This window comes from Oncorhynchus mykiss, chromosome 22, assembly GCF_013265735.2.
Source record: "Oncorhynchus mykiss isolate Arlee chromosome 22, USDA_OmykA_1.1, whole genome shotgun sequence".
NCBI lineage: Eukaryota > Metazoa > Chordata > Actinopteri > Salmoniformes > Salmonidae > Oncorhynchus > Oncorhynchus mykiss.
In genome coordinates, this window is record NC_048586.1 from 10,265,001 (window position 1) to 10,289,909 (window position 24,909).

The 24,909-nt window shown below is 45.8% G+C and overlaps 1 protein-coding gene across 8 annotated transcripts in view; it reads left to right on the top strand.

Annotated features, from left to right (window-relative positions):
- dgkh (diacylglycerol kinase, eta) overlaps window positions 1-24,909 on the top strand; it is an 81,325-nt gene that overhangs the window by 23,766 nt on the left and 32,650 nt on the right. For 5 of the 8 annotated variants that reach the window (XM_036958716.1, XM_036958718.1, XM_036958713.1 and 2 more), the window contains 3 exons: window positions 2,814-2,894; window positions 15,058-15,162; window positions 23,684-23,816. In XM_036958716.1, the coding sequence (XP_036814611.1) occupies window positions 2,814-2,894; window positions 15,058-15,162; window positions 23,684-23,816 (319 nt within the window). Of the gene's footprint in view, window positions 1-2,813; window positions 2,895-14,794; window positions 15,163-23,683; window positions 23,817-24,909 lie in introns of those variants that run through there. The other 3 variants (XM_036958720.1, XM_036958717.1, XM_036958721.1) reach the window with 3 other exon arrangements.

A 24,909-nucleotide genomic window follows, 5' to 3' on the forward strand; every position in this document is an offset into this window, starting at 1 on the left:
TCCTCTGCTATCTCCTCTCCTCTCTTCTCTCTCCTCTAGTTTCTTCCTAAGGACTGCTCTTTCTCAATGGGACAGTAGATGAGTATTGGTCAGGACCCTGGTCCTGGGAAGCTGCAGTCAGGTGTGCAGGCTTTTTTTCAAGCGCAGCACTACAATCTGATTCCCATTCCAGGACCAGGACTGTTGTAGATCAGGGTGGTAATTATTAGGGGTACGCAGTTTCTTACTGGACAAGTCCAGGTAGCCGTTCCCTGGTTCTGTTCGTTTTCTTCTGTTTGGTGCCCAACGATCATGACCCAGGAGATTAGAGCAGGAGAGGAAGCCATCTGAGGTCATTGAGATGCAAGTTAGGAGTTTTGCTCCTGTCTTGTGGGAGAAACACACCTCTCTTCCGCTGTCCAGACCACCTCCACTCTGCCCTATCCGTCCTCTACATGTCTGGCCCTCTGTCTGCCGGCCTGCTAGAGGGCACTGTGCAGCCAGGTGCTTTGTTTCATCATCACAATGCAACCACAGAGACTACCTTGACAAGCATCTCTTTCTATACGCCTAGAACTTTCTATATGGAACAACTAGCTTGCTAGCTAATGGACAGTGTTTTGGCCTGAGTTGACTCTCCACTCTACCCTCTTCTCTCTGTCTTGGGGGTTCAGTCCTAAAGTTTAGGGATTAAATTGGGACTAGGAGTCAGAATGTGTTAATGTCACGCCATTGCTACAAACAGCTTTCACGAGGAGGCCAAAGAGTGAGAGAAACATTCAACATCCATACTCACCTTTACCTAGACCCTGTTCCAATACGTCCGAAATCCAACCTTCCTTACTTCTTTTTCTTGAAGTCATTGGATTGGTTGAAAATGTTTAGCTTATCCAATCACATACAGACTCATGACTAGATTAAAGGGGGAGGAAAGACGGGTTTCTAAGTATTTGAACAGGGCCTTAGTCTACACCGTCTCTGAGTAATGAATGTCCACTGACAGTTGTCACATGGCTCGATAGTGAATGATCCTGCTGTGTGTTAGTTCATAAGGATTGTGTGTGTGTGTGTGTGTGTTTGTGTGTGTGTGTGTGTGTGTGTGTGTGTGTGTGTGTGTGCTTGAGTGTGCATGCATGTGTGTGTGTTTGTCATTGCTGAGACCTCACAGACAGACTCACACACATACACGTGATACCAGCCATGTCATGACAGCCAAGAGTGCTTGAAGAGGGGGAAATGTTTATGTTGGCATGCCACACACAAGCTCTCAGACCCCCACCACCCACACACACACATACTCTGGCTAGTGTCCCCATCCTGCTCTTAAACCATCCCTGGAGAGTGTCATAAACAGGGCATTTCTCTGACAGCTGCAGCCTTTAAGGACAAACACACACACACACACACACACACACACACACACACACACACACACACACACACACACACACACACACACACACACACACACACACACACACACACACACACACACACACACACACACACACACACACACACACACTAGGGGCATTCCTCTACTATAACAGCGGCAGCTGCACTGTAGTTGGCCTCCAGCCCTTTAAGAGCTCAGCGGCAGGGCAGGCAGTAGTGATGTCATCATCCGGCAGGTTGTGTGTTTGGATATCATGTTCCTATTAGAAGGTCCTGGCTCGTCTGCTCTCTGCTGACTGACTGAATGGGGCTGTTCCAACATTGACTTGGGATAATCTGCTCTCATTCATCGTGTGTGTGTGTGTGTCTCACTCAGTAGTAGCCGTGTGTTTGAGTCTGTGCCAGAGGTCGATCTACGCCATCAGGTCTATAGTTAGTTGGCCTACGTTGAATTCATCGAGGTCATCATTAGCATGTCGCTTTGGCCTGCTTCTTATCACTATTGCAATAGACATAAGGCTCATTATAGCTCCTCATATAGAATAATGCATAATGCTTATAGCAGTTCATATAACACAGGAGTGGCCTTCTTCCTGGACTGCTGTACTGGGTGTGCAAGCTTTCGATCAGGCCCTGGGCCAACACCCCAGATAAAACTTATCAAGTTCCTGATGAGCAGCTGATTAGCTGAACCAGAGGTGTTAAAGCAGGGCTTGTGCAAAAACCCTGCACACCTAGTAGGAAAGTCACCTAGCCCTGATAGAACATATGATCATGTATAACGCTTATAGCTCTTCATACAGAGTAAGTATATGATACTGCATGATGTCCTCCCAGTTCTGATCTGTTGCCCAATTATCGCCAAAATATTAGAATTGGGCTGCCTGTGTAAACACAGCCTAAGATTCAGGGTTGTGGTCAGTTGAATATCTATTCATTAGGGATTGAATCTAAACATCGGATGTTTAAGTGCTTTTCATTTGAACTCAGATTTATGTAAATCATGCGTTATGATCTATAGGGAAATATTGAAGTTGTGTGCACAGCTCTCAAGTCTGTTTTTGTCCCATTGTGATTTCAAAATGGCTTTTCTTTTTTGGTCTAGGTCAGTTAAGATTGACCCCAGCCCTGAAGTCAATATTTAAGATAAGGCTCCCATAGATCTGCCTTCATAGTAGTGAAGGGTTAAAATAAGAGATGTTTTGTGTATTAGCATTTTGTGTGTTTTATCATACTCAATCTGTTGATCTGTTTGGTCTTCCTCCTCTCTTCTCTATACATTTCCTCTCTCTTCTCTTCTTCCACCTATCCTCTCTTCTCCTCTCTCTTCTTCCTCCTCTCCTTTCTCATTTCCTCTCCTCTTCTTCCTCTCCTCTCTTCTCCTCTCGCCTCTTCCTCATCTTCTTCCTCTCTCCTCTCCTCTTTCTCCTCTCCTACAGTCTTTGATATTTGACGAGGTGGACCTATCTGATGCCAGTGTGGCTGAGTCCAGCACTAAGAATGTTAACAACAGCTTCACGGTGAGATTCTACATGACTGTACGCATGCACGCGTGCACACACACACACACACACACAAAATCAAATCAAACTTTTGTTAATTTGTTGCATGTACAGGATACAACAGGTGTAAAAAAAATGAGAATGTTCGCTACATTCAAAGTCACTGCCAATATCATATCAATGTGCAGTGATGCGGTGGTAGTAGGTAGGTCCATGTAGGCAGGGGTAAAAGTGACTAGGCAGCAGGATAAATATTATAATAATAGTAGCAGCAGTGTGTGTGTGTGTGCGCGCGTGCGCATGTGTGTGTGCGCGTGTGCCGATATTAGGTTGTGCTGCAGATCAATGTGCTATGCTAAGGCCACCAAAGTCTTATGTTGATGATGATTGCTTCAATGTGGTGTGTGTGTGTGTGTGTGTGTGTGTGTGTGTGTGTGTGTGTGTGTGTGTGTGTGTGTGTGTGTGTGTGTGTGTGTGTGTGTGTGTGTAGGGTGTGAGAGAGAGAGAGAGAAATGTAAGCAAACATCTTGTCAACTGGGATGCAAACTGACAGGGAACAGTGAGTGTGTTCTTGTTTTTCTATTAACGTTCTCTCACACTCACACACACACACACACACACACACACACACACACACACACACACACACACACACACACACACACACACACACACACACACACACACACACACACAGACACACACACACACACACGTGTGCACAAGCTCAAAGGAGTGAGTGGGGGCATGTCTTTCTATAAATGTCCGCCCTCTCCCCTGGCGTTGCTATAAATAGAAAGGAGAAGGAAGAGAGAGTCAGAAGAGGAGTAAGAGAGAGAGTTCAGAGGAGAACACAGAGCTATTTTTAGTATCGCCTTTAGCGCTCCGCTGAGCATGGTTGGGATGACTTGACTGCCGGCATATTGGTGTGTGTGTGTTTGCGTGTCTGCTCGCTTGCTAGCCGAGCTTACTTGACCCCATAACGAAACACATTTTTGAAGATCTTCCCCAAGTGGTCAAGCAGTGACGAGCTCCGACTCCATCGATTCGCCCAGGGTTGATACTTCTAAAAATGTCAATTGTTCAACACTTACCGTGTACCTATGTTTGTCCTCTGTAGTTGCGTGCCTTTCTTTGTTTGCTGAAATCCATACTTTTTAATAAAACGTTTGTCAAATACCACCGCGACTGTTTCCTGGTTTCTGTTGCTATAAAATGGTAACTGTGTCAATTCAATCTCCGATTACGTAGGGTAACGTACATTTTAGAGCCATCTTAGAGCAACAAAGGACGAGGAAACGGTCGGTTGGTAGTTGTTTTTGACAAAAGTATGGATTTCAGCAAACAAAGAAGATAAGCGTTTCATAATAGAATTTTTTTAAAGTATTGACCCTGGGATAATCATTGTAGTTGGCGCTGAATTTCACAAAGCCTGGTTTCTGCTCCACTTTGTTGGTGGAGCTCATCAGAAACTTCCTTCGCCATGGAATTGAGTTTAGTTAGCTACCCGCTTGCAAGCTTGTATATTTGTGTGTATGTGTGTGAGTTTGCGTGTCTGCCTGCATGAACACTTGTGTGTGTGTGTGTGTGTGTGTGTTGGGCACGTGCAGTGCAGGGGAATGCACATGCTATCTAATGTTTGCTATGAGTCACTGGAGTGGGGTGCAGCTTATAGAGAGATCAGCACAACCCTCAGAATGACTGTAGAGACTAACCACATCAGAGAGAGGGATTGGGAGGGGAGAAAGGGATGGAAAGAGAGGGAGGGTGAGAGAGTGAAAGAAAGCTGCAAAGGACAGGGGGATGGATGGAGAGATAAAGTAAGCGGGAGGGAAGGAAGGAAGGAGAGATGGGGACAGCAGAGATGGGAAAAACAAGGGACAGAGAGAAAGAGCGAAATGAAAAGGGAGGGAAAGAGAGTGAGAAAGGAAGAGAGATTTAATAGCACAGAAGTTTTTGTTCTGGAACTCAACACATTCCACTATCTCCAGTCCATTTACATGTGCAGACCTTTAAACACAGGGATGTGTTTTGGGTTAGGTTATTCAGGGGTGTGTTTTGGATCAGACTGTTCGGGGGGGTTGGTCACTCTTCAGAGATGTGTTTGGGGTCCGGTTATTCAGGGGTGTGTTTGGGTCAGGTTATTTGGGGGTGGGGGGTGGTCACTATTTAGGGATGTTAGGTTATTTTGAGTTAGATTATTCAGGGGTGCGTTTTGGGTCAGGTTATTTAGGGATGTGTTTTGGGTCAGGTTATTTAGGGATGTGTTTTGAGTTAGGTTATTTAGGGGTGCGTTTTGGGTCAGGTTATTTAGGGATGTGTTTTGAGTTAGGTTATTTAGGGGTGCGTTTTGGGTCAGGTTATTTAGGGATGTGTTTTGCGACAGGGTATTCTCTGCTCTCTTCCCCTTTGGGGAATGTGCAATGCTGAACCCCTGGGGTGCATTTATTATAGAAGGGCTCTTCACCTCTGTTGTGGGTGTGTGTGGTTGTGTGTGTGGGTGCGAGAGAGTGAGAGAGAGTGCTGCTGCTCCATGTGACAGTGTGCGTGTGTAGTGCTCTGTTTGTTCCTCAAGCGGCTGAGGATCTGCTGCAGTGAGGGAGACACACACGCACACACACATACACACACACACACACCGAGAGGGGGAGACCAGGCTTCACCATTCAGCACGACCGCACACACTCTCCTTCAGAGAGAGAAAGAGAGAGAGTGAGAGTGGGGGTAAGTGCATTGCAGGATGGCTTTCAGACACAGTTAGTGTTAATGAATACTGCAGTTCATCTCTCTGTCTGTCTCTATGTCTCTGTCTGTCTGTCTGTCTGTGTGTCTGTGAGTTGAAAGATGCTGTTGTGGTCTGTGCAGGTTGGTTTGTGCTGGGGATGGGACAGCATGATATAGGGGATGGGACAGCGTGATAGAGGGAGTGGGACAGGGTGATAGAGGGAGTGGGACAGCGTGATAGAGGGAGTGGGACAGCGTGATAGAGGGAGTGGGACAGCGTGATGTAGGGAGTGGGACAGCGGGATAGAGGGAGTGGGACAGCGTGATAGAGGGAGTGGGACAGCGTGATAGAGGGAGTGGGACAGCGTGATGTAGGGAGTGGGACAGCGTGATGTAGGGAGTGGGACAGCGTGATAGAGGGAGTGGGACAGCGTGATGTAGGGAGTGGGACAGCGTGATAGAGGGAGTGGGACAGCGTGATGTAGGGAGTGGGACAGCGTGATAGAGGGAGTGGGACAGCGTGATGTAGGGAGTGGGACAGCGTGATGTAGGGAGTGGGACAGCGTGCTAGAGGGAGTGGGACAGCGTGATAGAGGGAGTGGGACAGTGTGATAGAGGGAGTGGGACAGCGTGATAGAGGGAGTGGGACAGCGTGATAGAGGGAGTGGGACAGCGTGATAGAGGGAGTGGGACAGCGTGATGTAGGGAGTGGGACAGCGTGATGTAGGGAGTGGGACAGCGTGATGTAGGGAGTGGGACAGCGTGATAGAGGGAGTGGGACAGCGTGATAGAGGGAGTGGGACAGCGTGATAGAGGGAGTGAGACAGCGTGATGTAGGGAGTGGGACAGCGTGATGTAGGGAGTGGGACAGCGTGATGTAGGGAGTGGGACAGCGTGATGTAGGGAGTGGGACAGCGTGATGTAGGGAGTGGGACAGCGTGATGTAGGGAGTGGGACAGCGTGATGTAGGGAGTGGGACAGCGTGATAGAGGGAGTGGGACAGCGTGATGTAGGGAGTGGGACAGCGTGATGTAGGGAGTGGGACAGCGTGATATAGGGAGTGGGACAGCGTGATAGAGGGAGTGGGACAGCGTGATAGAGGGAGTGGGACAGCGAGATGTAGGGAGTGGGACAGCGTGATAGAGGGAGTGGGACAGCGTGATGTAGGGAGTGGGACAGCGTGATGTAGGGAGTGGGACAGCGTGATAGAGGGAGTGGGACAGCGTGATAGAGGGAGTGGGACAGCGTGATAGAGGGAGTGGGACAGCGTGATGTAGGGAGTGGGACAGCGTGATAGAGGGAGTGGGACAGCGTGATAGAGGGAGTGGGACAGCGTGATAGAGGGAGTGGGACAGCGTGATAGAGGGAGTGGGACAGCGTGATGTAGGGAGTGGGACAGCGTGATGTAGGGAGTGGGACAGCGTGATAGAGGGAGTGGGACAGCGTGATAGAGGGAGTGGGACAGCGTGATGTAGGGAGTGGGACAGCGTGATGTAGGGAGTGGGACAGCGTGATAGAGGGAGTGGGACAGCGTGATAGAGGGAGTGGGACAGCGTGATAGAGGGAGTGGGACAGCGTGATGTAGGGAGTGGGACAGCGTGATGTAGGGAGTGGGACAGCGTGATAGAGGGAGTGGGACAGCGTGATGTAGGGAGTGGGACAGCGTGATGTAGGGAGTGGGACAGCGTGATGTAGGGTGTGGGACAGCGTGATGTAGGGAGTGGGACAGCGTGATGTAGGGAGTGGGACAGCGTGATGTAGGAAGTGGGACAGCGTGATAGAGGGAGTGGGACAGCGTGATAGAGGGAGTGGGAGTGGGACAGCGTGATAGAAGGAGTGGGACAGCGTGATGTAGGGAGTGGGACAGAGACTGTTCAGTGCGTGGCGTGATAGAACACTAAAAGATTGTATGTTAGCCTTTGTATTATTGATGTCCTTCGTGTCTGTGTCCTTCTCTCTTTCTGTGTGTGTGTGTGTGTGGTGGGGGCAGCATTGTCTTCTGAAATTAAGATGTGTTGAAGCGATTTGGAGGTGTGTGTGTGTGTGCACGCGGTGCTTGCGTGCGCTTGTGTGTATGTGTGTGTATGCAGGTAGTGTGTGTGTATGTCTGTGTGTATGCGGGTAGTGTGTGTGTGTATGTAGTGTGTGTATGTGGGTAGTGTGTGTGTATGTAGTGTGTGTATGCGGGTAGTGTTTGTGTATGTGTTTGTGTATGCGGGTAGTGTGTGTGTATGTAGTGTGTGTATGTGGGTAGTGTGTGTGTATGTCTGTGTGTATGCGGATAGTGTGTGTGTATGTAGTGTGTGTATGTGGGTAGTGTGTGTGTATGTGTTTGTGTATGCGGGTAGTGTGTGTGTATGCGGGTAGTGTGTGTGTATGTGTTTGTGTATGCGGGTAGTGTATGTGTTTGTGTATGCGGGTAGTGTGTGTGTGTAGTGTGTATGCGGGTAGTGTGTGTGTGTATGTAGTGTGTATGCGGGTAGTGTGTGTGTATGTAGTGTGTATGCGGGTAGTGTGTGTGTATGTGTGTGTATGCGGGTAGTGTGTGTGTATGTAGTGTGTGTATGCGGGTAGTGTGTGTGTATGTAGTGTGAATGCGGGTAGTGTGTGTTTATGTAGTGTGTATGCGGGTAGTGTGTGTGTATGCGGGTAGTGTGTGTGTATGTAGTGTGTATGCAGGTAGTGTGTGTGTATGTAGTGTGTATGCGGGTAGTGTGTATGTGTGTGTATGCGGGTAGTGTGTGTGTATGTGTGTGTATGTAGTGTGTATGCGGGTAGTGTATGTTAATGTGTGTGAATGCGGGTAGTGTGTGTGTATGTGTGTGTATGCGGGTAGTGTGTGTGTGTATGCGGGTAGTGTATGTGTGTACGTGTGTGTGTGTATGCGGGTAGTGTGTGTGTATGTAGTGTGGCGGGCTGCTGTGAATATGAGATGAGATGTACAGTGCCTTGCGAAAGTATTCGGCCCCATTGAACTTTGCGACCTTTTGCCACATTTCAGGCTTCAAACATAAAGATATAAAACTGTATATTTTTGTGAAGAATCAACAACAAGTGGGACACAATCATGAAGTGGAACGACATTTATTGGATATTTCAAACTTTTTTAACAAATCAAAAACGGAAAAATTGGGCGTGCAAAATTATTCAGCCCCCTTAAGTTAATACTTTGTAACGCCACCTTTTGCTGCGATTACAGCTGTAAGTCGCTTGGGGTATGTCTCTATCAGTTTTGCACATCGAGAGACTGACATTTTTTCCCATTCCTCCTTGCAAAACAGCTCGAGCTCAGTGAGGTTGGATGGAGAGCATTTGTGAACAGCAGTTTTCAGTTCTTTCCACAGATTCTCGATTGGATTCAGGTCTGGACTTTGACTTGGCCATTCTAACACCTGGATATGTTTATTTTTGAACCATTCCATTGTAGATTTTGCTTTATGTTTTGGATCATTGTCTTGTTGGAAGACAAATCTCCGTCCCAGTCTCAGGTCTTTTGCAGACTCCATCAGGTTTTCTTCCAGAATGGTCCTGTATTTGGCTCCATCCATCTTCCCATCAATTTTAACCATCTTCCCTGTCCCTGCTAAAGAAAAGCAGGCCCAAACCATGATTTGACAGTGGGGATGGTGTGTTTAGGGTGATGAGCTGTGTTGCTTTTACGCCAAACATTGTTGCCAAAAAGTTCAATTTTGGTTTCATCTGACCAGAGCACCTTCTTCCACATGTTTGGTGTGTCTCCCAGGTGGCTTGTGGCAAACTTTAAACAACACTTTTTATGGATATCTTTAAGAAATGGCTTTCTTCTTGCCACTCTTCCATAAAGGCCAGATTTGTGCAATATACGACTGATTGTTGTCCTATGGACAGAGTCTCCCACCTCAGCTGTAGATCTCTGCAGTTCATCCAGAGTGATCATGGGCCTCTTGGCTGCATCTCTGATCAGTCTTCTCCTTGTATGAGCTGAAAGTTTAGAGGGACGGCCAGGTCTTGGTAGATTTGCAGTGGTCTGATACTCCTTCCATTTCAATATTATCGCTTGCACAGTGCTCCTTGGGATGTTTAAAGCTTGGGAAATATTTTTGTATCCAAATCCGGCTTTAAACTTCTTCACAACAGTATCTCGGACCTGCCTGGTGTGTTCCTTGTTCTTCATGATGCTCTCTGCGCTTTTAACGGACCTCTGAGACTATCACAGTGCAGGTGCATTTATACGGAGACTTGATTACACACAGGTGGATTGTATTTATCATCATTAGTCATTTAGGTCAACATTGGATCATTCAGAGATCCTCACTGAACTTCTGGAGAGAGTTTGCTGCACTGAAAGTAAAGGGGCTGAATAATTTTGCACGCCCAATTTTTCATTTTTTGATTTGTTAAAAAAGTTTGAAATATCCAATAAATGTCGTTCCACTTCATGATTGTGTCCCACTTGTTGTTGATTCTTCACAAAAAAATACAGTTTCATATCTTTATGTTTGAAGCCTGAAATGTGGCAAAAGGTCGCAAAGTTCAAGGGGGCCGAATACTTTCGCAAGGCACTGTATCTGGGGGAAGCACCTTGCGGTACATATGAGGGTGCTTGCTACAGATTCTGCAAGGATACTAGACTCAGATAAAGGATTATTGTTTCGTCGAGGCTTTAATGTCCGCGATTTTAACCCTTTATGTGGCGTGGAAATAGACACTGTGTGTATTGGCTATATTGTGTATTTTCTGAATTTTCTGATTGGGTTTGCTGCTGATGTAGATTGTTGATTGTATGTAGTAATAGGTTTCTATTCATGAAAAAATATATATTAGTCATGAATCAATAAACGTCTGCACATGTACAGTAACCATGTGAGTCTGCGTGTGTGTGTGTCTGCGTGTGTGTGAGTCTGCGTGTGTGTGAGTCTGCGCGTGTGTGTGTCTGCATGTGTGTGAGTCTGCGTGTGTGTGAGTCTGCGTGTGTGTGAGTCTGCATGTGTGTGAGTCTGCATGTGTGTGAGTCTGCATGTGTGTGAGTCTGCGTGTGTGTGAGTCTGCGTGTGTGTGAGTCTGCGTGTGTGTGAGTCTGCGTGTGTGTGAGTCTGCGTGTGTGTGAGTCTGCGTGTGTGTGAGTCTGCGTGTGTGTGAATCTGCGTGTGTGTGTGAGTCTGCGTGTGTGTGAGTCTGCGTGTGTGTGAGTCTGCTCGTGTGTGTGAGTCTGCTCGTGTGTGTGAGTCTGCGTGTGTGTGAGTCTGCGTGTGAGTGAGTCTGCGTGTGTGTGAGCCTGCGTGTGTGTGAGTCTGCTCGTGTGTGTGAGTCTGCTTGTGTGTGTGAGTCTGCATGTGTGTGAGTCTGCATGTGTGTGAGTCTGCATGTGTGTGAGTCTGCGTGTGTGTAAGTCTGCATGTGTGTGAGTCTGCTCGTGTGTGTGAGTCTGCTTGTGTGTGTGAGTCTGCATGTGTGTGAGTCTGCATGTGTGTGAGTCTGCATGTGTGTGAGTCTGCGTGTGTGTAAGTCTGCGTGTGTTTGAGTCTGCATGTGTGTGAGTCTGTGTGTGTGTGTGAGTCTGCGTGTGTGTGAGTCTGCATGTGTGTGAGTCTGCATGTGTGTGAGTCTGCGGGTGTGTGAGTCTGTGTGTGTGTGAGTCTGCCCGTGTGTGTGTGAGTCTGTATGTGTGTGAGTCTGAGTGTGTGTGTGTGTGAGTCTGTGTGTGTGTGAGTCTGCGTGTGTGTGTGTGTGTGTGTGTGTGTGTGTGTGAGTCTGTGTGTGTGTGAGTCTGCGTGTGTGTGTGTGTGTGTGTGTGAGTCTGTGTGTGTGTGTGAGTCTGTATGTGTGTGTGTGTGAGTCTGTGTGTGTGTGAGTCTGTGTGTGTGAGTCTGCGTGTGTGTGAGTCTGCGTGTGTGTGAGTCTGCTCGTGTGTGTGTGTGTGAGTCTGCGTGTGTGTGTGTGTGAGTCTGTGTGTGTGTGAGTCTGTGTGTGTGAGTCTGCGTGTGTGTGAGTCTGCGTGTGTGTGAGTCTGCTCGTGTGTGTGAGTCTGCATGTGTGTGAGTCTGCATGTGTGTGAGTCTGCGTGTGTGTGAGTCTGCGTGTGTGTGAGTCTGCATGTGTGTGAGTCTGCATGTGTGTGAGTCTGCGGGTGTGTGAGTCTGTGTGTGTGTGAGTCTGCCCGTGTGTGTGTGAGTCTGTATGTGTGTGAGTCTGAGTGTGTGTGTGTGTGAGTCTGTGTGTGTGTGAGTCTGCGTGTGTGTGTGTGTGTGTGTGTGTGTGTGTGTGTGTGTGTGTGTGAGTCTGTGTGTGTGTGAGTCTGCGTGTGTGTGTGTGTGTGTGTGTGAGTCTGTGTGTGTGTGTGAGTCTGTATGTGTGTGTGAGTCTGCGTGTGTGTGTGTGTGAGTCTGTGTGTGTGTGTGAGTCTGTGTGTGTGTGAGTCTGTGTGTGTGTGTGAGTCTGTGTGTGTGTGTGTGTGTGTGAGTCTGTGTGTGTGTGTGAGTCTGTGTGTGTGTGTGAGTCTGTATGTGTGTGTGAGTCTGTATGTGTGTGTGAGTCTGTGTGTGTGTGTGAGTCTGTGTGTGTGTGTGAGTCTGTGTGTGTGTGTGTGTGTGTGAGTCTGTGTGTGTGTGTGAGTCTGTGTGTGTGTGTGAGTCTGTATGTGTGTGTGAGTCTGTATGTGTCTGCGTGTGTGTGTGTGTGTGTGAGTCTGTGTGTGTGTGTGAGTCTGTGTGTGTGTGTGAGTCTGTATGTGTGTGTGAGTCTGTGTGTGTGTGTGTGAGTCTGGTCCTGTCATGTACCTTTCTGCAAGTGGTAATTTTTCTCTGCATGTTAGTGAATAGAACATTGTAATGCCTTGCTATTCAATTTAGATGATCAAATCTTGATGGCTCTAATGCTGTGATCTCAACTCCAGGCAATTGAACCCTCATTTAGATAGATGATACCCTTGTATTCCAGCCCATTATAGAAGCTGAATGTTAGGTTAGCTACTGTATGACTCTTGTTAATGTGTTCAAGCAATGAGAACCCAATCTTGATGTGATTTTCTCGATAACGGGTAGCTGTAGACTCATAGTGGGATCCTCGTGATTCGAGATGACTGTGGGGTTTTGAAGAGTCTGCTCTAGAAGGTGAAAAATGATTGATTATGGATAATTAATTGATATGATTATAAAACACACACACACACACACACACACACACACACACACACACACACACACACACACACACCTCAACACTCCTCATCTGCCCTTTGACCTAAGTCTGAGGTGGCTGATCAGGGAACTTCTCTCCCTCAAGAGTTTCCAGTGCTATTTATAGAAACACACTCCAGTTTCCCTAGGCAACCATCATTCATCCCCTACAAGCACACACACACGCGCGCACACACATAAACACACTCTCTCTCTATGTAACCCTGCAGCATCAGGTCACTCTAATCCTAGAGAAAGAAGGGGTCGATTGCAGCGAACAGGCAGAACGTAGCGCAGTGCTACACATTACCACCGGATTTCTTAAAGTGCAACGAAAGGGAGATAACATGCACCCGCGTGTTAAAGCAAACATGCATGCAACAAAAAACCCACCAGAAAAAATCTGCAGATTAGTTCACCTCTAGTTGTTACCAGAGATACCGTATATAATGACGAGATGGTCTTGTCTCCACTCTAACAACGGGAGGCGTTGTCCCAAAGGCGGGAAGGCTTGCCACTTGTTCTGCTTGGTCTAATTAGCCAGCTACATCTAACAAGACACACACGCAAACACACACACACCCACACACACACCGCAACGAACACAGAGGGGTCAGTGAGGTTAGTGTGTGACGTGCACAGGTGTTTCTTTTATCCGTCAGACAGACAGAGGGCCGCCGTGTGGAGCTGTTTGTCTGTCTGTGGACACATCCGTTCTTTTATCCCGACATGATTCATTCATCCACAACAACACCATTACAACGCACAGCGGCAACAGTCACATCGCAGGGGAAAAGAGGTTGGATCTGCATGGAACCCGTGAAGCTGTAACTGTCCATGTCTCCTAATGGAGAAGACAATATGGCTGACAAACGGTATCAGTCTTATTCTTTTACATGTCACCATGCATTATAGTTACTGTAGCACATGAATGTGTTACTGTAGATTTCTTGCAGAAAATACTGCACTGGTACAATTGTGTGTGTGTGTGTGTGGGGGGGGTGTCTTTGTTCAAACGTTTTAAGTATATCTGCCTCAGACACACAAGAGGTGTGTTGTATGCCACACGGACACATGCGCGCACACACACACACACAAACAGTGATGGGTGGCTGCTGTGTGTGAGCTAACGGCTATGTTTCCACTCCTGGTAATGGGCTCAGAGCTCAGATGCTGCTGGTCCACAGGGCAGACAGACCTGGACACAGCTGCTGAGATGCAGGGAGGGAGGGATGGATAGCACAGGGAGGGAGGGATGAGTGTGGGTGGGCACTGTGACAGAGACTGGGTAATTATCAGGTGAAAATATACAAATAGATCTAAATTGGTGTATGCGTGCACTTGTGGGTGTATGCATGTGTGCGCTTTGTTAGAAGGCGTTTCAGTGTGTTGTGTGGCACTTTTTTTGTGTTGAAGGTTTTTGGTTGCAGTGTTTGTGTGTGCGTGTGTGTTATGGTCGTCTTTATTAGAAGGTGTTTGTGTGTGTTGCTGCGTGTTGCTGTGTGGACCTCCTGCCTCGAGTCTCCCAGCACTGAATCCTTGTCAGCCGTGTTAACACCCCCTCTATCGCTACCTAAGAGGACAACAGCGAGAGGAAGAGGGGGATAGAGAGAGGAGAGAAAATGGTTAGGGATAGAAGAGAGGAAATAGAGAAGACAGAGAGAGTAGAGAAAGAAATAAGGCAGAGGGAGAAAAGAAGAGAAGAAAAGAAGAGAGGAGGGAGAGATAGAGAAGCGATAGAAGATAAGACCGAGTGATGAATAAGTGATGAATGTTGAAAGGGTTGTATCTGTAATGTCTGTCTGTCTGTCTACTGGGAGCCTCTCCCTCCCTCCCTCAGCCTGGAGAGAGAGGGAAAGAGAGGAGGAGGAGGGGGGCTATGGGCTCTCGGCCTTTACCAAGGCACTCCGCCTGTCACCTCACCTCAGACTCAAAACATGAGGGAGTGTGAGCGGGCAGACAGAGAGAGAGAGAGAGAGAGAGAGAGAGAGAGGGGAGGGGGGATAAGTGATAAGGGAAAGGGTGAGGACATGTTTGAGGGGGCTTAGAAAGAGAGAGAGACAGGGCAAGCTAGCGCAAGGAAATGTTGCGGGGAAAAAGAACGAGAGCGAGGCAGATCGTGAGCGCCTAAGAGAAAAAAGGGAGAGAAAGCGAGGGAGGGGGCTTGTCCTCACTCCCCTCTTAAAGACGGAGAGCGGATCTCCCGCCGGCTCAGAGGCTAGGCAGAGGACTCTCTCTCTGTGTGTACACTCATCATCCTTGTCTCTCCATCTCTCTATCCACCCATCCATCTATCCATCCAGGTGATCACTCCATTCCGCAGGCTCATCCTCTGCGCGGAGAACAGGAAAGAGATGGAGGACTGGATCAGCTCGCTGAAGTCCGTCCAGTCCAGAGAGCATTACGAGGTAAGACCCGATCCATTCCCTGTTCTCTATAGCAACAGATCCACTGCCTGTGTGGGAGCGAGGGAGAAAGAGGGAGAGAATAAGAGGGGAGGCATGGAGAGAGGGGGAAGGAGAGAATTGGGAAAAGGAGAGGAGATGGAATGGAGAGTGTTGCAGAAAACAATAGATCTTTGATCTGAGCATTGGTTAACTGTGGAGGCTTATGATGATGTCAGTTTCTGCTGTTTAGATAGCAGTTATTTAGCCGTTATATATTGTTGTAATATTGCTATGTTTCTATTGTTTATTTTGGAGATGTGTGTGAGCGGCAGGGTAGTGTAGCGCAGGATAGTGCAGGAAAGTGCAGGGTAGTGCAGGGTAGCGCAGGGTAGTGCAGGGTAGCGCAGGGTAGTGTACTCAGTGGGTCCCGTGCTCTGTAGCGTGCTGTGGACTGGCACATCTATTTCACCCACTAAGGGTGGTCGCGGCTGCCCAGCTCACAGGAGGCATACACACATGTGTATGCACACGCACGTACACGCACACAAACAGTGTTGTATATACAGACAGTCTTAACAGGTTTTTACCAGCTAGTGTCTGTCTCCTTTCTCCTTACTCTCTGTGTGTCTTCCCTTACAGAAAGAAACACATGATTTCTCATGTTAAATTTCTACAAGTTTTGCAATCATTTGAAATCATGTGAAACCATGTGGTTTTTAGAACACTTCTCACGTGATGATATTTCACATGAGATTTCACAGGTGATGCCCTGCAAACAAAAATTTGTATTTTGGATGTCCCCCGACACCTCCTACAATTATAGGGTTTACAATTGACATATTTGACACACTATGACATACACTAAATTACCAAAAGTATGTGGACACCTGCTCGATCAAACATCTCATTCCAAAATCATGGGCATTAATATGGAGTTGGTCCACCCTTTGCTGCTATAACAGCCTCCACTCTTCTGGGAAGGCTTTCCACTAGATGTTTGAACATTGCTGCGGGGACTTGCTTCCAGTTAGCCACAAAACCATTAGTGAGGTTGGGCACTGATAATGGGCAATTAGATCTGGCTTGCAGTCGGCACTCCAATTCATGTCAAAGTTGTTCGATGGGGTTGAGGTCAGGGCACTGTGCAGGCCAGTCAAGTTCTTCCACACCGATCTCAACAAACCATGAAATTGGAATGGCGACTTTGTGCACGGGGGCCTTGTCATGCTGAAACAGGAAAGGGCCTTCCCCAAACTGTTGCCACAAAGTTGGAAGCACAGAATCGTCTAGAATGTCATTGTATGCTGTAGCGGTAACATTTCCCTTCACTGTCACTAAGGGACATGGCCCAAACCATGAAAAACAGCCCCAGACCATTAGTCCTCCTTCACCAAACTTTACAGTTGGAACTATGCATTGGGGCAGGTAGCATTCTCCTCACATCTGCCAAACCCAGATTCGTCCGTCGGACTACCAGATAGTGAAGCGTGATTCATCACTGCAGAGAACACGTTTCCACTGCTGCAGAGTCCAATGGCGGAGAGCTTTACACCACTCCAGCCAATGCCTGACATCGCGCATGGTCATCTTAGGCTTGTGTGCGGCTCCTCGGCCATGGAAACTCATTTCATGAAGCGCCCGTCGAACAGTTAGTGTGCTGACTTTGCTTCACTCGGGAGTGAGTGTTGCAAACAAGGACATACGATTTTTACCTTGTGCCTTAAGCACTCAACAATCCCATTCTGTGAGCTTATGTGGCTTACCACTTCGTGGCTGAGTTGTTGTTGCTCCTAAACATTTTCACTTCACAATAACATGCCTTACAGTTGACCGGGGCAGCTCTATCAGGGCAGACATTTGACGAACTGACTTGTTGAAAAGGTGGCATCCTATGACGGTGCCACGTTTAAAGTCACTCTTCAGTAAGGCCATTCTACTGCTAATGTTGTCCTATGGAGATTGCATGGCGGTGTGCTTGATTTTATACACCTGTCAGCAACAGTTGTACCTGCGATTTGAAGTCATAACCTCTTGGTTCACGGCATTCCAATATTCCTGCTACGCCACCATGTCTGTGTCAAAAATTGATTTCCCCATATTCCTACACTTTAAACTTCAAAGTAAATCTCAGCTTTGTTAAAAATACACTCAAGAAAAGCTATTATATTAATCACAGTGATTCAGGAGTAACATTAAAACAGAATAACATAGTGCATTTGGAAAGTATTCAGACCGCTGGACTTTTTCCACATATTGATACGTTACAGCCTTACTCTAAAATTGTTTTAAATACATTTTTCCTCTCATCAGTCTACACAAAATACACCACAATGACAAATGATACAATTTTTGCAAATAAAAAAAAGAATACCTTATTTATATAAGTATTCAGACCCTTTGCAATGAGACTCGAAATTGAGCTCAGGTGCTTCCTGTTTCTATTGATCATCCTTGAGATGTTTCTACAACTTGATTTAGATTAAATTGATTGGACATGATTTGGAGAGGCACACACCTGTCTATATAAGGTCCCACAGTTGACAGTTCATGTCAAAGCAAAAACCAAGTTACGAGGTTGAAGGAATTGTCCGTAGAACTCCGAGACAGGATTGTGTCGAGGCACAGATCTGGAGCAGTGTACCAAAACATTTCTGTAGCATTGAGGGTCCCCAAGAACACAGTGGCCTCCATCATTTTTAAATGGAAGAAGTTTGGCACCACCAAGATTCTTCCTAGAGCTGGCTGCCCGGCCAAACTGAGCAATCGGTGGAGAAGGGCCTTGGTCAGGGAGGTGACTAAGAACCCGATGGTCACTCTGACAGAGCTCCAGAGTTCCTCTGTGGAGATGGAAGAACCTTCCAGAAGGACAGCGTCTCTGCAGTCCTCCACCAATCAGGCCTTTATGGTAGAGTGGCCAGACGGAAGCCACTCCTCAGTAAAAGGCACATGACAGCCCGCTTGGAGTTTGCCTAAAGGCACCGTAAGACTCTCAGACCATGAGAAACAAGATTCTCTGGTCTGATTAAGCAAAGATGGAATTCTTTGGTCTGAATGCCAAGCGTCACGTCTGGAGGAAACCTGGCACCATCCCTACGGTGAAGCATGGTGGTGGAAGCATCATGCTATGGGGATGTTTTTCAACGGCAGGGACTGGGAGACTAGTCAGGATCAAGGGAAATATGAATGGAGCAAAGTACAGAGAGATCCTTGAATGAAACCTTGCTCCAGAGCGTTCTGGACCTCAGACTGGAGCAAAGGTTCACCTTCCAACAGGACAACGACCCTAAGCACACAGCCAAGACAATGCAGGAGTGGCTTCGGGACAAGTCTCTGAATGTCCTTGAGTGGCCCGGCCAGAGCCTGGACTTAAACCCGATCAAACATCTCTGGAGAGACCTGAAAATAGCTGTGCAGTGACTCTCCCAATCCAACATGACAGATCTTGAGAGGATCATACGGATCATACCCAAGAAGACTCTATGCTGTAATTGCTGCCAAAGGTGCTTCACCAAAGTACTGTAAAGGGTCTGAATACTTATGTAAATGTGTTTTTTTTTGTGTGTTTAAAAAAATGTGTTCATCATTTTGCTAAAATATTGGAAAACCTATTTTTGCTTTGTCATTATGGGGTATTGTGTTCAGATTGATAAGGAAAGAAAACTATTTAATCTATTTTAGAATAAGGCTGTAACGTAACAAAATGTGGAAAACGTCAAGGGGTCTGAATACTTTCTGAATACATTCTGAATACAGGAAACCCTCAAATGGAGGAAATAAGTAGTCAATGATGAGAGAATAGTCAGATTAACCTAAGAGCAAATATGCATAGGTAATATAGGTAATGAATAGGTAATGGTAATGAATGCTAATGTATAGGTAATGAATCTGTAGGGCACTTTGTGGCGCAGCAGAAAGATCAGCATACCCCAAATCCAGAGGTTGAGAGCTCAGGTGGGGTCATATTGTCATATTGAAAATTCAGCACTAAGTGACCATGTCAAATATAAATGTATTGATTAGAGATGTTTACACTATTTTATCTGAACAGTGTACCACTTACCTTAAGCCTCCATACCATTTAATTACTTTCCTGACAAATAAACACTTGTGAAATGTGCATTTTCACATGTGCAATCACACTTTTTTGATATCACATTTGCACATGTGGAGCTGAAATATCCACTTGTGAAAACAAGAGACGTGAGGTCAGTTAGTTGTTCACGTGAAACCATACGTTCACCTGTATTCAAATGTGCAGTTTCACGTGTGAAAATCGAATTTGCGGTTTTACATGTGAAAAAACGTTCAAATGTCACCTGCAGTTTCATGGTTCCAACATGTTGACATTTTTCAGCTCCATCTCGTCACATTTGTTTCACTAGAGGAAGTTTTCTCATATGTAGTTTCATACTATCACACGTTGCTTTGACATGTTGACACATGTTATCACATGAACTTCACATAAAATCGCGTGCTCACGCGAGACTACAGGAAACGTGATCGCATGTCAAATTCACGTGTTTTTCCCCGTGTGAAAAACACACAACGCCAGTATCCTCTCTAACCAACCATTTAATGTTATTACAACAGAAAAATAAGAGTGGATCTTTGATATTCACGCTTAAAAACCATCATTGTAAAATCTCAACTTAACAAACATCAAGATGATTATAAAAGCCTCTAAAAATGATCATTTTTTTAATGTTTTGCCTTGACAAGAAACATATTACTGTTGATAGCGGTTGACTGCTACGCTTGTCTCCGGGTAGATAAAGAATATACGGTAGAATGCCAGCACTGCATATTAAAGCCTTTGATTTGGGAATGAAAGATGACATAAGATTGTTTCCATCTCTGCCCCCTCTCCTCTCCACTGCAATGCAGTAGCACCCCAGAGCAATAGAGTAGAGCTACAGGTTCAGGAAACTATACTCCCATGTTGGAACCACAGGTTACAATTCTAATAGGGCGGAAAGGATAGATGGTATGTTTGTCTGTGTGGTACGAATCCAAAAGCTTATGTTAAATAGATAGTGGGACATTTTGGTAATGAAGTGCTTTTTTCTAGTCACCCAGAGTCAGATAATATCTCTGTGTGCAGTTTGAATGTAGTTTCTGTGCCATTGCTAAATGATTGTCTCCAGGAACAACTAGCTAGCCCCTCTCAAAAGCAGGGAAAAGCCCTTCTAACTACTCTAAAGATTGCTCAGTTCTAGTCTTACAAAGCTGCTGTCAAGTAGTTGCCAAAATGTCGCACTATCCCTTTAGGTAAAGACTTTGTTTATTGACGTATGGTTAAAGCCTTCTTCTAATCTACATTGTAAAAATATCAAATTATTGTATAAAGTATAGTAAAAGAATGTCAAATTAAGTCAATGTTTGCAAATGCTTGTGTAAAATGCTTGTGTAAAATGCTTGTGTATAGGCTCTGTTTTGCTCACCCCAAAGAGAACTCGCTGTGTAAAAACAGTGTACAGTGTACACTGCAGTGCAATTCGTGGAAAGCAATTTGTAACTTTTCTTTAACTATGTCTTTGAGAAATATTTTGTTTCAGTAAATGGTGTGAAAATGCATTGCACGCAATTCAAACGCAAATCAAATGTTATTTATCACATTTAGCGCCGAATACAGCAGCTTTAGACCATAAGCCCATAACCAACAATGCAGTTTTAAGAAAAATAAAAATAAGATACAAATATTTAATAAATAAACTAAAGTAAAAAACAAAAGATCAACAATAAAATAACAATAACGAGGCTATATACAGGGGGTACCGGTACCGAGTCAATGTGTGGGGGTATAGGTTAGCCCAGGTTATTGAGGTAATATGTCAGTACCAGTCAAAAGTTTGGATACACCTACTCATTCCAGGGTTTTTCTTTCTTTCTTTTTTTTTTTACTATTTTCTACATTGAGAAACTATTTTCTACACAAGACATCAAAACTCTAAAATAACACATATGGAATCATGTAGTAACCATAAAAGGTGTTAAATAAATCAAAATATATTTTAGATTTGAGGTTCTTCAAAGTAGCCACCCTTTGCCTTGATGACAGCTTTGCACACTCTTGGCATTCTCTCAACCAGTTTCATGAGGAATATGTTTGATGCAGCACTCCATCTGATGCAGCACTCCATCACTCTCCTTGGTCAAATAGCCCTAACATAGCCTGGACCTGTGTTTTGGGTCATTGTCATGACTACCACAGCATTCTTCAGTGATATGCCATCCTACCTGGTATGCGCTTAGTGGGACTATCATTTGTTTTTCAACAGGACAATGACCCAAAAGACACCTCCAGGTTGTGTAAGGGCTATTTGACCAAGAAGGAGAGTGATGGAGTGCTGCATCAGATGACCAGGCCTCCACAATCACCCGACCCCAATTGAGATGGTTTGGGATGAGTTGGACCGCAGCGTGAATGAAAAGCAACCAACAAGTGCTCAGCGTATGTGGGAACTCCTTCAAGACTGTTGGAAAAGCATTCCCCATGAAACTGGTTTAGAGAATGCCAAGAGTGTGCAAAGCTGTCATCAAGGCAAAGGGTGGCTACTTTGAAGAATCTCAAATATGAAATATATTTTTTATTTCATAACACTTCTTTGGTTACTTTGTGATTCCATATGTGTTATTTCATAGTTTTGAAGTTTTCACTATTAATATTAAAAAATAAAGAAAAACCCTTGAATGATTAGGTGTGTTCAAACTGTTGACTGGTCCTGTAGATGTAGGTAGGGGTAAAGTGACTATGCATAGATAATAAACTGCACGTAGCAGCAGCGTAAACAAAGGATGCCGTTGGGGTTCAGCAGTCTGTTCAGCAGTCTGTTCAGCAGTCTTATGGGGGTAGAAGCTGTTAAGAAACCTTTTGGACCTAGACTTGGCTCTCCAGTACCGCTTGCCGTGTGGTAGCAGAGAGAACAGTCTGTAACTAGGGTGGCTGGAGTCTTTGAACATTTTTGAGGATCTGAGGACCCATGCCAAATCTGTTTCAGTCTCTTGAGTGGTAATCGGCGTTGTCGTACCCTCTTCAAGATTGTCTTAGTGTGTCTGGACTACATCCCCGTCGATGAGAATGGGGGCATGCTCGGTCCTCCTTTTCCTGTAGTCCACGATCATCTCCTTTGTCTTGATCACGTTGAGGGAGAGTTTGTTTACCTTGCACCACACTGACAGGTCTCTGACCTCCTCCCTAAAGGCTGTCTCATTATTGTCGTGATCAGGCCGACCACTGTTGTGTCGTTGGCAAACTTAAGGATGGTGTTCGAGTCGTGCTTGGCCACGCAGTCATAGGTGAACAGGGAATGAGGGTACAAAACATGCACCCCTGAGGGGCCCCTGTGTTGAGGATCAGCATGGCAGATGTGTTGTTACCTATCCTTACCAACTGGTGGCGGCCCATCAGGAAGTCCAGGGTCCAGTTGCAGAGGGAGGTGTTTAGTCCCAGGGTCCTTAGCTTAGTAATGAGCTTTGAGGGAACTATGGTGTTGAATGCTGAGCTGTAGTCAATGAATAGCATTCTCACGTAGGTGTTCCTTTTGTCCAGGTGGGAAAGGGCAGTGTTGAGTGCAATAGAGATTGCGTCATCTGTGGATCTGTTGGGGCGGTATGCAAATTGGAGTGGGTCTACGGTTTCTAGGATGATGGTGTTGATGTGAGCCATGACCAGCCTTTAAAAGCACTTTGTGGCTACAGATGTGAGTGCTACGGTTCGGTAGTCATTTAGGCACAGGGACTATGGTGGTCTGCTTGAAACATGTAGGTATTACAGACTTGGCCAGGGACAGGTTGAAAATGTCAGTGAAGACACTTGCCAGTTGGTCAGCGCATGCTCGGAGTACACGTCCTGGTAATCCGTCTGGCCCTGCGGCCTTGTGAATGTTGACCTGTTTAAAGGTCTTGCTCACATCGGCTACGGCGAACGTGATCACACAGTCGTCCGGAAAAATTGGTACTCTCATGCATGCTTCAGTGTTGCTTGCCTCGAAGCAAGAAATTTTTGCAATTACATTTACTTTTGATACTTAAGTATATTTAGAACCAAATACTTTTAGACTTTTACTCAAGTAGTATTTTACTGGGTGACTTTAGTTTTTACTTGAGTAACTTTCTGCTAATGTACTGTATCTATAATTTTACTCAGTTATCACAATTGGGTACTTTTCCCCCACAACTGTTAACTAATTTACCGCATGTTGATGTCACCATGGAAGGCCAAAACTCCATCCTAAAACAGGCTGAAATTTCAGGCGGTCATTTCAAACAGCTCTTACACTAAAAAGGCATTATCATAATTTCCACAATTTCACAGTATTATTCCAACCTCATAGTGTAAAAATATCTACAAAACACAGGAAATCACGTTTTTGACTGCACTATGCCTTTAGGGTAATTTGTGCCATTCTGTCTTTTCCAAATGTTATGGTTATTTCTCTGTCTGTGTTTTTTAACATGAGCAAAATGGAGCCTAATGTGTAAAGTATAGTGCCTGACTGTATATCCTGGTGTTGCCAACCTGATTTAACCTTTCGTTTGCCAGACAGCACAGTTTAATGTGGAACATTTCTCAGGGATGCACAACTGGTATGCCTGCTCCCACGCACGCCCCACCTTCTGTAACGTCTGTAGAGACAGCCTCTCTGGCGTCACTTCCCACGGCCTGTCCTGCGAAGGTAAGAGTCTCACGTACACACACACACACATCTCTGTTTTATCTCTCCTATCACCTCTCCTCCTCAACTATCTGTCCATCCCTCCTCCCACGTCTCTCCATCTACTCATTAATGGACCAGCAAGAAGCATGCCACTGCTTTGTGTGTCCCTCTTGGGCTGTGGTAGTTTCAATCAGTCCTGGGCAGGTGGAGGGGAGTGGAGATATAGGACTGGGGCTGTACAATGGGGAATATGACTTACTTACTTTTTCCTCTTCGCTCCCTGTGGAGTATAAATTCGCAACAAGCCCACACCATCCAGAGAATAGGTCTATAAGCTCATAGAAGGGCAGGGCTGGGGGCAGTTCAATTTAAGTATCCATTCAATACTACTTTATGCTTTGTTTCCCTCCGGATCGATTAAGTATAGTATAGTAGGGCAGAGCTGTGCAGGAGCTGAATGATAGGGGATTGGTGTATTCGCTGGAGAAATAAGTTGTGGGTTGAGAAGAGCGTACAATTTGTCCTAGACGTTGTAGTGTCTTCTTTGCTGGCTAGCCTACTGTGAGAGGCTAATGATAACCCATTAATTGCTCTGAAATGAAGGGCTTCCTCCTTGAAGCCTCCTCAAAGGCTATCATGGATGTGTGTGTGTGGCGTGTGTGTGGGGTGTGTGGTGTGTGGCTCATAGACTGCTCCATACATGTAACCCTAGTATAATGTCTGTCTCTCCCATCTGCAGTCTTCTACATTATACATGTTTTATGGTTTGAGATGATGAGGAAGGTCAGACTAATCACACACGAACACACACACTTGCAGATGATGTGAACGCTATAGGCTAATTAGCATTAGATTCATATTCATATGGTGTTCATTATGGTTGTCTGACTCACAGGCTCCTTATATGAAACCAGGAAGTGGTGTATAAATAGTACTGGTATAAAAATGGTTGGTTATACTGTTCCTTTGCAGCTTAGGTGTGAATAGATGGAGCAGTCTAAAACAGAGCCCAATGAAACAGTGGCAGTTGCGTCATTCCCACTCTTTTCTATTAATTCAGTTGTGCTGATTAAACTTGTTAGGTATGAATCATATACAGTACCAGTCAAAA